Genomic DNA, 11,562 nt, shown 5'->3' with positions numbered 1-11,562 from the left:
ATGCTGGTGTTGTTCTCCGGATCATTGAAAACACACAGACCTTCTTGACAAACACATCACCAAATCACACAAAAGATAGAATGTTCACATCTTTCGTAATTAGACAAAATTGATTTCCGCCAATCATGTCATCAAGCGGCAATACGAATCGGACCGCTCTGCATAGAAGAGGTAAATCCAATACAAGTGATAGCTTTGGTGATTTTATCGATTCATCTTCTTCCGCTGCTGCACTTGATCATCCAGAACAAGTTGATGAACCAAAAGATGGCAATGGTGATTCTTTCATAGATGATGATGAATGGCAAGATGCAGATTTAGTGGCGGGATTTTCACCTCAAATGCATACCTCCTCGATGGAGAATTATATGCAGAAACCTGGCTCAGCATCACAGACTGCCAAGGTTAAACAATTAGACGACTTAGATTGGGAAGCATGGGAAACACCAAGAGGCGGAACGCCAGGCCCAAGTAATGGCAAGGCAGCAAATGGACAACCAAATGATGACTTCCTTGCAGCATTCGAAAGAGTATCTATGGCTCAACGTAATCAAACAGAACGACAGCCTTCCCCTCCAATGATAGATCTTCGCGAAATGGAAAAGAAGTTGGAACAGCAACGAAAAGGGGAAATTCAGCTGAACTCGGCAGATTTGGACTTTTTCGAATCGTTTGACAAGAATCCTCGGGCTGTGATGGCAAACAGTCGTAGTCAATCAAGCGATGAGAGGGCTTTGCGAGGAGATCAATTGAACAGCATGCACGAAGCACAGGCGAGCCCGATCAATATTCAAACGCCCTTAGAGATAGATCGTGATGGCTACTTCGATGCCAAAGCATCGGGAAGCCAAGAAGGATTCTCACCCTCGTACGAGAAAGGGCATGGTGGAAGAGGAAGTTGGTCAGATACTGCAGGCGGTTGGGCAGGCTCATTCCGACGTACGTTAGGATCGATTCGTGGTCATCTGCCATCAGCAAAAGACTTTTACATTTCTGAAGAAGATAACGATGATCGAGAAGGTTCAAGCAAGCCAGCTACGTCAGGCAGAGGAACGCCGACATCAGGTTCAACGGACAAAAAGGAAGAGCACCACAAACATCCTCGAAAGTTGGCGGATATATCGCAATATTCTCAAACTACTCCTTTCAGCAATCATGCAGATTCGGGATCTCCCACAAAACAGACCACACCCCTACGAAGAGATTCAGATGGATTCTCGGCCAGGCTGCGACCGACCGCCGGTCATCATAGCACAGCTCCTGTTAGTGGAGCACCCGGGTTCAATCCAAACGCAGTTCGTAATTGGAATACGGGAAGTTGGTCTTTATCTTCTCGTGAAGAAGTTGAGAGACGAAGGAATCCAATCCCTGTCTCGTTGAAAGGAAGACGTGAAGAGACACAGTCTGTTGTAGAAGATGATTTAGCAGCTTCCCTAACGGCACATTTACCTAAACGGCTACAACTTGGAAAATCATGGAAATTACTCTATTCGAGTGATCAACATGGAATAAGTTTGAGTACACTGTATCACAAAGTAGAAACCGGTTTGGATTTACGTAATTTACGAAATCCAAACACTCGAAGAACATCTGCCGGGGTTGCTGATGCAGAAGGATGGTTACGTGGTGCAAGTGATGCGACCAGGGCAGCAGTGACGGGTGTCCAACGTGTAGGTGGTGGCTTGAACATGTCTGATGCCGGTTTGATATTGGCAATCAAAGATGAAGAAGATCATGTTTTTGGATTTTTTGCAAATGAACGTTTACGTGCTCAAACTTCGTATTACGGAAATGGAGAATGCTTCTTGTGGAAACAAACTGATCAAGGTCAATTGAAAACGTTCAAATGGACAGGAAGGAATGATTATATGATCTTGACGGAAGCGCATTATCTTTCTTTTGGCGGAGGAGAAGGCAAATATGGCTTATGGGTAGACGGAAGACTTGAACAAGGTGTTTCTTCGCATTGTCCTGCGTTTGATAATGAGATCCTTTGTGATGGCAAAGATGATTCAACTGCTCCGCAAAAAGAAGGACAAGAAGGCCGTTTCGAATGTATCACTTTAGAGGTTTGGGCATGCGGAATTGATTAGCAATAGGATTTCAATACATTTGTATATTATATAGTTCTCACACTCTCTAGACAGTATTTCTTTTTTCTTAAAAAGATGGTTTGCAATAAAATTACATTATTTGGTTCGAAGCAAAATGTACACGACTCATGCAGTAGGTTCAACACGAGCTGGTTGTGGTGGCGGCGTAGGTCTTTGATAGATAGGGAAATTTCTACGACTCAATAACAACCCTTTCAGACTGCGTATTTCTGCTCTGACTTGTGCCACTTCTCCTGATTTGGATGCATTGCTGTCTGTACTTCCACTTGAACCGATTCCCAGTGACCTTGAGCCAAATACGTTGGCATTTGCCATGTAAGTTTGTGTGTTGATGTAAGCATTGACGCTGTTCAATGTAGACTTTAGTGTGGAAGAAGATGTACCACTGGCCGAAGGTCGATCAGCAGATGACTTGGACGAAGAGACATTATTCTTTGGTGAATGCTTTCTTTTTGAAGATTTTGCTTTTGTGGATGGAGGAGCAAAAGGATCGAATTCCAATTCATCACTATCTTCATCGCTTACCCATGCATCACCTTCTTCCTCAACCGTTGTGGCCAGACTTGTAGTGCTGGAATTTCTCACTGAGCCGATCTCACTTCCAATCGCAGAAGCCGATACATCCGCTTTGAGAGCTTGATTAAGTCGTGCTAGACTTGACTGCAGAGACTCCAAGATGTTGATAGGAGGCAAAGCAGGTTTTTCGATCTCTTCCACGTTCTTTTCCTCTGCAGTTGCGTTTTCCCCGCCTTCCTTCTCGGGTATCGACTTCTCACTTGCATCTTCTCCCGCCTCTTTCTCTCCAAGTAGAGCAGTCGTCTCTCCTGATTCCTTCTTTTCCTCTTCTTCGATTGCCTCTGATTTATGTGTTCCCTTTGAATCATTGCCGCTTACAGCTTTTGTCTCTACCTCATCGGCAAATTGAACTTTCTTCAAGACGCCTTTGAGTGGTGGTGCACCTGTTGCACCTTCCTGCTGTTGTTGTAGTTCTTGCACAGTGGATGCGGGTGCCAAGCTGTTGTTCTTCAAACTTTTCACTCGACCTGCCAGAGTGGAGAACAAACTTCGATGGTGTTGTAACAAGCTTGAACGTGCATCCAAAGTTGCAATCAGACGAGGCATCATGTATGCTCTATACAATGCCACAGCGATACTCGTCACACCACCTCCCAAGACGAGGAAATAGCAGAAAGATCTGAAAAAGCGTAAGAGGACGTGATATCTTGTTAATGGATTATCAATTGATGAATTTGATAAATCATTTTGACCTGGTTGTTGGTATAGGGCCAAGGGTGATCTAGGGTACGTTCTTGGTGGCAGAGAAGGCGGTGCGTTTGACGTTTGTTGTACGGATGTACTGTCATCACCGTACATATTCGAGTGAAGCGGATCATCAAATGCTTTTGCAGCATGATCGAAAGCATCAGCATCGCTTAGACCACTCTCTTCCACGCTTTTCGCTTTCACCAGACCATCTTTCTCCATAATCTCAGGTCTCTTTATCTCTTCGAATGCATTTTCGATTTCTTGTTCCGAAAGACCTTTTGAGCGTAAGAAAGCACGCTGAGCGTCAGTATCTTGTTCCTTTTGAGATTGTAGCGAGATTAAAAATCTCAATGCCTGTGTATAACGGGATGATGTATCATCTCCCACAGTTCCATCCAAACCGGACCCTTTGTCATCTGACATGACGACAAATCTTTCGAATTTAGTGTACGCAAATGGCTGTGATGGTGGAGATGAATTTCGCTTTCGGCTATTGAGAGATACGAGCCGGACCCATTCCTGTGCTACGCCCGTTACACACACACACACACATTCACGCTCTTGGGCGTATGCGGCGATGTGACACTGATTAGCGCACAGCAAAGCGCAGAGTGTGAATGGGCGTGCAAGTCTGACTAAGCAATCCAGAACAAAGAAGCAAACATGCATTCATCCACCTCACAGCATCATCGCCAACAAGCAGAGTCCTTTTTTTCGTTTGGCAATAGGATACCAATAGTCGTTGTATTCCTCGAAATAACTATTCACAGCTGATACTCAATCGAAGATTCTGTCGAAAAACAATTTGCGTATCGCATTTCATAAAATATGAGCAAGAAAAGCAATAATGACAACAGTGGCAGTGTCACGGGTCTGTGCAAGTTTGATATTATTGTCCAATGACTCCAATCCATGCCCCGAAAATGCAATCAACACTCTAACAAAAGGTACTTAAAGGGCAATTGTACACTTCTGAAAGAAGTGTCATCCCTATATGCGTTTCACTCTTCACTCTTCTAGCAGGCTCTGGGAGAAAGAACGATGGCAATCAAACATTTCACATTTGCCTCACTACTTCTCTTTGTGAGCCTATATTGTGCTGTTGCCCAGCATGATCTTAGACCACGTTCAATGACTCAACTGGCCAATCTACCTGAAACACTTCTGGAGAAAAGGGGCGAACACGAATCTATCGCATATTTGGGCAAACGACCAAGTTCAATAGCAAGGGCATGGCATTCAGTCAAGAATACAGTAAGTTCACCATTTCGAAATTTGGGTCAACGATTGAGCTCATTCAAAAAGCGATCAGAAGAAGAGAGTCACCCCGTAACTGAAAAAAAGCCTCACTATCTCGGACACAAGCGAGATCTCAGTGAAATAGAGTATATCCTTGTCGATCATGAATACGTGCCAGATGAAGGGGAATTGTTCGTTGTACGTACACCTGGACACAGTGCTGGTGACTTGAGATTCCAGCAAAACAGAAAAGAGAAATTACAAAAATTAGGAAGACATGAACAATGGATGGACATGGTACCGGATCGAGATGGTTCATTTGATCCGACCCCATATATTGGCTCAGGCGTGCCAAAAATGATACGCGATATGAGGGACAAATTGCAAAAACAAGGTATACACAAAGATTGGATGGACAAACCTGCTGCTAAAGCTGTGGCAAGACGTGAGGATGAGAACGCCGAAAGTAACATCCTTGTGAAGCGCAGAACCGGTGATGCTGCTGCAGAAAATGTTGCACATTTTGAAAGATATGAAAAGAGGATCTTGCAAGCAAAAGGACTTTCTCCGCTTAGCGAACACGATATTAAAACATCGCGTGGTCCTTTGCTGGCCACACAAGGTGTAGAGAATTTGCATGGCAAAGAAGGTCAATTGATGCGTAGGGCCTATACCGTATTCGATGCATCCAAGTGTAACATGCCATTGGAAAAGACTGGGCCATCGGGTAACAAAGTCGTTTTAACAACAGGATGCGAGTATCATGGCTTAGGACTCGGGACTTCACATCGCAAACGTGATATTCAACAACCAAGCCACCAATTACAAAAACGCTTTGTCGTCTTGCCACCATTCGAAACCGATAAAGGTCTTCGCTTTGATATTTCTCGAGAAGATGCAAAAGACGGAATCGTCTTTCTTAAACGATCTCCAAATCCTGATCCCAACGCCGCTTTGGTCACTGCTGCAGCTTCTTTTGCAAATAGTTTTTCACAAACGCGAAATTATCGTAAACAGACTGTCGTTCTCAATAGCGATTCTGATGGCAATATCACCGGTGCTCGTACGATCAATACAGGAGGTCCAAGGAAATTGATCAATATCAACCTTGTCAGCCATCGCCAACCGCGAGTGCAACATTATCAACATCAACATCAACATGAGACGTACTGAGAAATTCAACTTTGTATCTCCCCTCGTTATCTTACTGTCAGCTTTGTGTTTCACCTGTGTAAAAAATCTACCTTTCAATGACATCATGTGAAGATAGGTTTGTTGAGCAATACATTGCGATAATAGCATATATGATAATGTACAAAAAAGATACGACTCAATGTCCGTTAACGGCTGGTGCAGAGCCATTGATGTGTTCTTTCGTGAACAAGGTAGAAGGATCAGGCAGAACAAGATTGCCGGAGTCTAGATCGGCAAATGTACTTTGATCAGGAGCAAGAGTGCGATTCAATGCTTCGTCGACCAGCGAACGAGCCTCAAAAGCAGCACCCCAAGAACTTTGATAACCGATTCCACCGAACCCATAACAGTATACCATCGGGATTTCATCCACTTTTGGGCCATTCTCTAATCGGATACCACCCTTTCTACCCGGACGCAATCCAACGTTGACAGCAGCGATTTCAACGTCGTATTCTCCCGCATGAGGATTCTTTTGTGCTGTTGCATTTCCATTAGATGAATCGCCATTCTGCTTTGGCTTTTGCAATTGAGGCATCAAAGCCAACACACGACGTAAGATATCATGAGAAGTCTCTATCCTTGGTTCAACATCCCAATCATCTTCTAAACGTGTTCCACCACAAATGATCGTTCCATCACCTCTTGGGATCACATATGTATCACGATACCCACCTTGTGCAGCAATCACTTTTGATACTCCACACCATGTTGTTTCACTTTGCTTTGCCGTTTCTGCACCATGAACGGCTGTTGTTGTACACCATGGAGCGTGCAAAAGAACAGTCTGTCCGCGAATAGGAAGGACGTCATCATCTCCTAACAACTCTTTTGCACCCAAGCCAGGCGAAGCAATCACTAAAGATGGCTTGATTGAAGTGCTCGTTGGCTCTGCCGTTCTTGCTCTTCCATCTACCATTTGTGTGACAGAGGCTGCGCTGCTATACGACAGTGAAATAGCTTCAGAGATACTGCTTGCTTTATGTTTTATCGACCTTCCGCCCAAGTTCAAGAAATAAGCATATAACATTGGCAAATATTTGGGGATATCCAAATCCAACGTTTTAAATGTTGCGCCAAAGTCGATAGAATCAGGTAAAGATTCTTTTGGTAATTGTTTGTAACCCGGATACCAGTCAACACAAGATTCCAATAATTCAGCTTTATGACTCCAATATTCTGTTTGATGAACGTATACTAAAGGTCTTTTATTTATATCTTTACTCCATCCTTGTTGTCTCCATGCTTCTTCCAATTTAGTCAAAACTTTGTATGTCTCACGATCACGTTTAATTTGTTTTGGTATTTTGGCATCACTTACATGATGTGCACCCGCCCATGCGCTTGCATACGATGCTAAAGCTGCTTCACCTTGAACGGGGTTTGGACGATATGTTGTGGAATCGAGTGAAGGTAGATCGGGTGCCACGATTGTAACATCGTATGATTCGACGGGATGATTGAGCAATGCAATTGCCGTACTTACACCAATCACTCCACCTCCAACAATCACAACATGTGCTTTGTTGGTCATCTTTGTCTCTTCTTCCACTTTAAAGAAGGATGGTAGATAGAAGAGAGAAGATGTAATGGAGTTTATTCTGCCTTCATTTAATTAATCGGAGAACAAGCCGTTTATATCTTTTCCCCCCCTCTGCTGACATGGACTATTTCGCTAAATTGGGGCAATTTTATTATCCGCTTTTCTTCACTTAACAAAGCCACTGCACTGGAATGCATAGCATACACTCAAGCATACCAATTATCTCCCGCCTTTACTCACTTTTCCACCTTTTCGGACCAAAACACACACACATATGCAGTCGTTGCATTTCCTCCCCCACGCGTTTGTTATGCAGTTGTCTCGGTACAATCGGCGAATGAAATGCAGAGCCATGCGGTAAGAATGTTACCGTGTTTGTGTGCTTGTTGTTTAAACAAGCCGTCATAAGTCAAGTTTTGATTGTGTGTGATTATGATTCTTTGCATCGGCCAACAAAGAGCAGAGCATAGCCATTCAGCACCGGTTGCCGGTCATTTTGGCCGTTGTCATGAAGATTCTGCACGCTTGCCTTTTTTCTGAGCTTAAAAAATAAAAAAAGTGCACGGCCATACTAACACGTCGATGGGTTGGAGTGGGTGGTGGAGTGTGAATTGCAAAAGAAGGTCATCCTTCCAATTCAACCACAGCATATGGCAAATGATACCCCACATGACTTATAAAGATGGATCATCAGACCAATGAGACACACAATAGCATTCAACAGCATACTCAAGTGGATAGAAGTGAATTACAACTTCCGCAAATAAAGATTGAAGAAGATGAATCAAGTAGCATACATCCACTCAAGGATGATCAACGCATACTACCAAGAACTGCTCCGCCTCTAGGAGTGTTTGATTTGGCTCACAAAGAGGCTGACCTATCATCGAATAGTCTCGATAGCACTCTTTCTCCTCAATTCAGACGTCGAAATGGAGTACGCGCAGATCGTATAGAAAGTAGTTGGGAAGATATTTCATCGGATGAAGATAGCGATACAAACACAATCAATCTAAAAATGGCACAAATACGAGCAGACAGAAGTACAAACAGTACGCCAACACGCAGATCACTATCTTTACTCTTGGATCATGAAGATCAATGGGAAGATGAAGATGCAATCGTGGATGGAAGTGATAGCGAAGATTCACAAACAACAGCAGAGACTGCACATTCTCATGGACGGCATGGTAACTCAAAGCTACGCACAAATAAGAGTGCAGCCAACATTAACGGTCAGAATAGCAGTGCAAGCGAAGACGATGGCATCCGCAGTACGCCGCAGGGAAGATCTTCACGTCTGCCCAGAAGAAATAGCGCTCAACGTGCACTACGGGAATACCGTAAGAGCAAGTTGGCTCTACTACAGTCAGAAAGTGATAACGTTGAACGCTACAATCGAATCATGCGAGGTGAACAGGTTGATGTGGAACGTGAGGATGAAAAGTCTTCTAGAGAATTACGCAGGGCAGATACGATTGATCTTTTAGATAAGATGGATCCTTTCTCTGCCAGTATAGGAACTGAGGCAGTCGATGATGCCGACACCTCGGCCCGTGCACATGATATCCGCTTTCGTAGCGATCATCGACAACGAGGTTCAGTAGATAGTCCTGCTCGACCGCCATCTCATTCAAGGCGAAGTTCGCAAAATGTACCTTTGCGCTCACCAAGATTGCCTTTGCGTAAGCTGTCAACATCGCCTAACATCAAAACGGTACCTTTACCGCTTGATTCTAATGATGACGCTCATGCTTCTTTCTCAGAGGAGCAGTATGCTTCGGTTCCCGCATCTCCTGCTGATCATACACCAAATGGAAATGAATGGATTCACGCCAATGATCGAGGCAAGGAATCGATCACGTCGGCCAAAACTTCTCCCGCGCTCAAAGTGGAGCCACCATCTTCGGATGAAGTTCAACATTCCAGAAGGTCAAGTAGGAATGCTGATTCAGCGCCATCAAATCATGCGTCTGGCGGAAAAGGAGGAGAAAATCATCCAAGATCAGATCTCATTTCAGCACAACTAGATCAGCTCGCTGAAGCTACACCTCCATTCAGTCTTTGGGATTACCTTAAAGAAGAGATCATGGCAAGTGATTTTGATAGTACACAAGAAATGAAATGGGAAAGGGTGACGAATTTTATTGCGATTCCATTTTGGATGGAAAAGATTATGTTCTTTGGCTTTTTCGTTTGCTTGGATTCGTTTTTGTATACGTTTACGATCTTGCCGATTCGTTTTTTGGTCGCCATCTATTGTGTCGTTTCGAACTTTGTTGTATGGATCGCAGGTGGACCAAGAAGGTATCTCTCTTCTTCGCATAAATGTGACATTCTCAAAACTTTGTTGATCATCATGAGCTGTTGGATTCTGTCGCGTATCACAGATGCTAGCAAGATGTACCACTCTGTTCGTGGACAAGATGTGGTGAAGCTGTACGTCATCTTCAATGTTTTGGAAATCGCCGATCGTCTGTGCTGTTCGTTTGGTCAGGATTTGTTGGACTCGCTATTCTCTCGAAGTACGCTTGCCCGTCGCAAAGATGGTCATCAGCCATATTTGCGTCCTTTGGGATTTTTTGCCTTGAGTTTGCTTTACGTTCTTGCACATACTCTGGTGTTGCTCTATCAACTCGTCACTCTTAACGTCGCCATCAACTCGTACGACAATGCTCTACTAACGCTATTACTCTCAAATCAATTTGTCGAGATCAAAGGGAGCGTTTTCAAGAAGTTTGAAAAAGAGAATTTATTCCAGTTGACATGTGCGGATATTGTGGAACGATTCCAGCTAACGCTCATGCTTTGTTCTATCGGATTACGAAATTTGATCGAAGTGGCGGGTGCAGCGGGCAATTCGATCGCTGCCCTTACGCCACCAGCAGCCGTACCCGAGATTGTGGAAGAAGTGATTTCACCAAATGCGAATGCGTCCAAATTCTCATCACCACTGTCAGCGATTGCCATATTGGGTGCTTTGCCTACAAGCTTTACCGTCTTTCCAAGCTTTTCACTGTTGGAGACAATCTTTACACCGGTGTGCATAGTTTTGGCATCGGAATTTGTGGTGGATTGGCTAAAGCATGCGTTCATTACAAAGTTCAATCATATCAGACCTTCGGTGTACGGCAGATTTATGGACGTTTTATGTCGTGATTTAGTGATGGCAGGACCGGTTGTTCGATCATCTTCAAGTAGAAGAAAACATACGTTTGTCGATCAAAGTCCTGTTGTCAGTAGACGGTTAGGGTTTGCTGCCGTTCCGCTGGCTTGCCTTTTGGTCAGAATGACAAGTCAAGTTATGGGAATGTTACATGATGATAGTCATTTTGACGAATGTGCAGTACCGGATTGGCATAAACATGCTGCTGAGGCGGCCGCGATGGCAAATGATAATTCGTGGTTGGCGTTTGTTTGGCATACCCTACGTCGTCCGGTCGAGTTGATCTTAAGCCCGATGGTGAACAACCCAAAGATCACTCTGGACTTGGCATTGTATTATCTGTGGAGTACGGCAGCTTGGATTTTAACAATCACGATCGCATGGTTCTTCTTGGTGGCATTAAAGCTGATTTTGGGTACAAATTTGGTCAGCTTTGCATCAAGTCGATATGCAACTATGGGTCAACGAGAAAAAGAAGAAGAGCTAAACGCTCGTGATCGTCAGCCGATCGGAGTGGACAAAGATGAAATGGCATACGATGCAAAAGTTTCACAACTCATTGACAAAAAGGATGATGATGCTTCTCGAATGGGACTAGGTGGTCAACCAATCCCCACACCTGCCAAATATCAAGGTGGAAAGAATAACAAAGGTTCCGAATCACTGATGGACGTAAGCAGATATACGATGGTTCGAAGTCGAATTTGGTAGTTTACTGTAATTGTATTCTATAGCATGCCATTCCTCTATTTACATCTGTAATTTTAGAAAATTCAATGAAATTTTTTTTGTATCATTTTGTGTTTTCCAAGTCCATCATTTTCTCTTCTTTGCACCTGTGGATTTACGTGCTGTAGCCTTGACAGCGACTGCTGTATCTCCATCCACTTCTAGGAAAGTGTCGGCAACTTTATGTAAACCATTTGACTTGACTTTGGGCGTTGGGCCAGTACTGCTCACCGTGCTCAGCAAAGCACGATTCAAACGATTTCCGAATGAGAATGCAAACACGATTGCCGCTCCCAATGCTCGCGCTTCAG

At 44.0% G+C, this 11,562-nt stretch overlaps 5 protein-coding genes across 5 annotated transcripts; 3 read left to right on the top strand and 2 right to left on the bottom strand.

Annotated features, from left to right (window-relative positions):
- Nucleotides 1-48: 48 nt before the first annotated feature.
- On the top strand, nt 49-2,208 carry FA14DRAFT_162451 (TLD-domain-containing protein; the record flags this gene model as incomplete). Its single annotated transcript, XM_025499616.1, has 1 exon — nt 49-2,208. A coding segment is annotated over exon 1 (1,964 nt), but the record flags the coding sequence as incomplete, so codon positions are not given.
- FA14DRAFT_162450 (uncharacterized protein) lies at nt 2,099-3,846 on the bottom strand. The gene has a single exon (XM_025499615.1). It carries the CDS (start codon nt 3,801-3,803, stop codon nt 2,220-2,222), a length of 1,584 nt encoding a protein of 527 aa, XP_025352584.1. The 5' UTR covers nt 3,804-3,846; the 3' UTR covers nt 2,099-2,219.
- Nucleotides 3,847-4,421: 575 nt separating this feature from the next.
- On the top strand, nt 4,422-5,792 carry FA14DRAFT_182190 (uncharacterized protein; the record flags this gene model as incomplete). Its single annotated transcript, XM_025501181.1, has 1 exon — nt 4,422-5,792. One exon carries the CDS (start codon nt 4,422-4,424, stop codon nt 5,790-5,792), a length of 1,371 nt encoding a protein of 456 aa, XP_025352583.1.
- Nucleotides 5,793-5,886: 94 nt separating this feature from the next.
- Nucleotides 5,887-7,459, bottom strand: FA14DRAFT_162449 (nucleotide-binding domain-containing protein). Its single transcript, XM_025499614.1, has one exon. It carries the CDS (start codon nt 7,345-7,347, stop codon nt 5,950-5,952), a length of 1,398 nt encoding a protein of 465 aa, XP_025352582.1. The 5' UTR covers nt 7,348-7,459; the 3' UTR covers nt 5,887-5,949.
- Nucleotides 7,460-9,409: 1,950 nt separating this feature from the next.
- FA14DRAFT_126707 (DUF747-domain-containing protein) lies at nt 9,410-11,233 on the top strand (the record flags this gene model as incomplete). Its single annotated transcript, XM_025496757.1, has 3 exons — nt 9,410-10,202; nt 10,317-10,702; nt 10,802-11,233. Coding segments are annotated over 3 exons (1,611 nt in total), but the record flags the coding sequence as incomplete, so codon positions are not given.
- Nucleotides 11,234-11,562: the final 329 nt, after the last annotated feature.

The sequence above is a fragment of the Meira miltonrushii genome (assembly GCF_003144205.1).
Source record: "Meira miltonrushii strain MCA 3882 unplaced genomic scaffold FA14scaffold_5, whole genome shotgun sequence".
Classification (NCBI taxonomy): Eukaryota; Fungi; Basidiomycota; class Exobasidiomycetes; order Exobasidiales; family Brachybasidiaceae; genus Meira; species Meira miltonrushii.
Note: the sequence above shows the minus strand (reverse complement) of the source record. Positions and strands in the feature narration are given on the sequence as shown.

Coding starts and splice junctions, on each gene's coding strand:
- FA14DRAFT_162450 (XM_025499615.1), bottom strand. CDS start 3,803: ATGTCAGATGACAAAGGGTCCGGTTTGGATGGAACTGTGGGAGATGAT.
- FA14DRAFT_162449 (XM_025499614.1), bottom strand. CDS start 7,347: ATGACCAACAAAGCACATGTTGTGATTGTTGGAGGTGGAGTGATTGGT.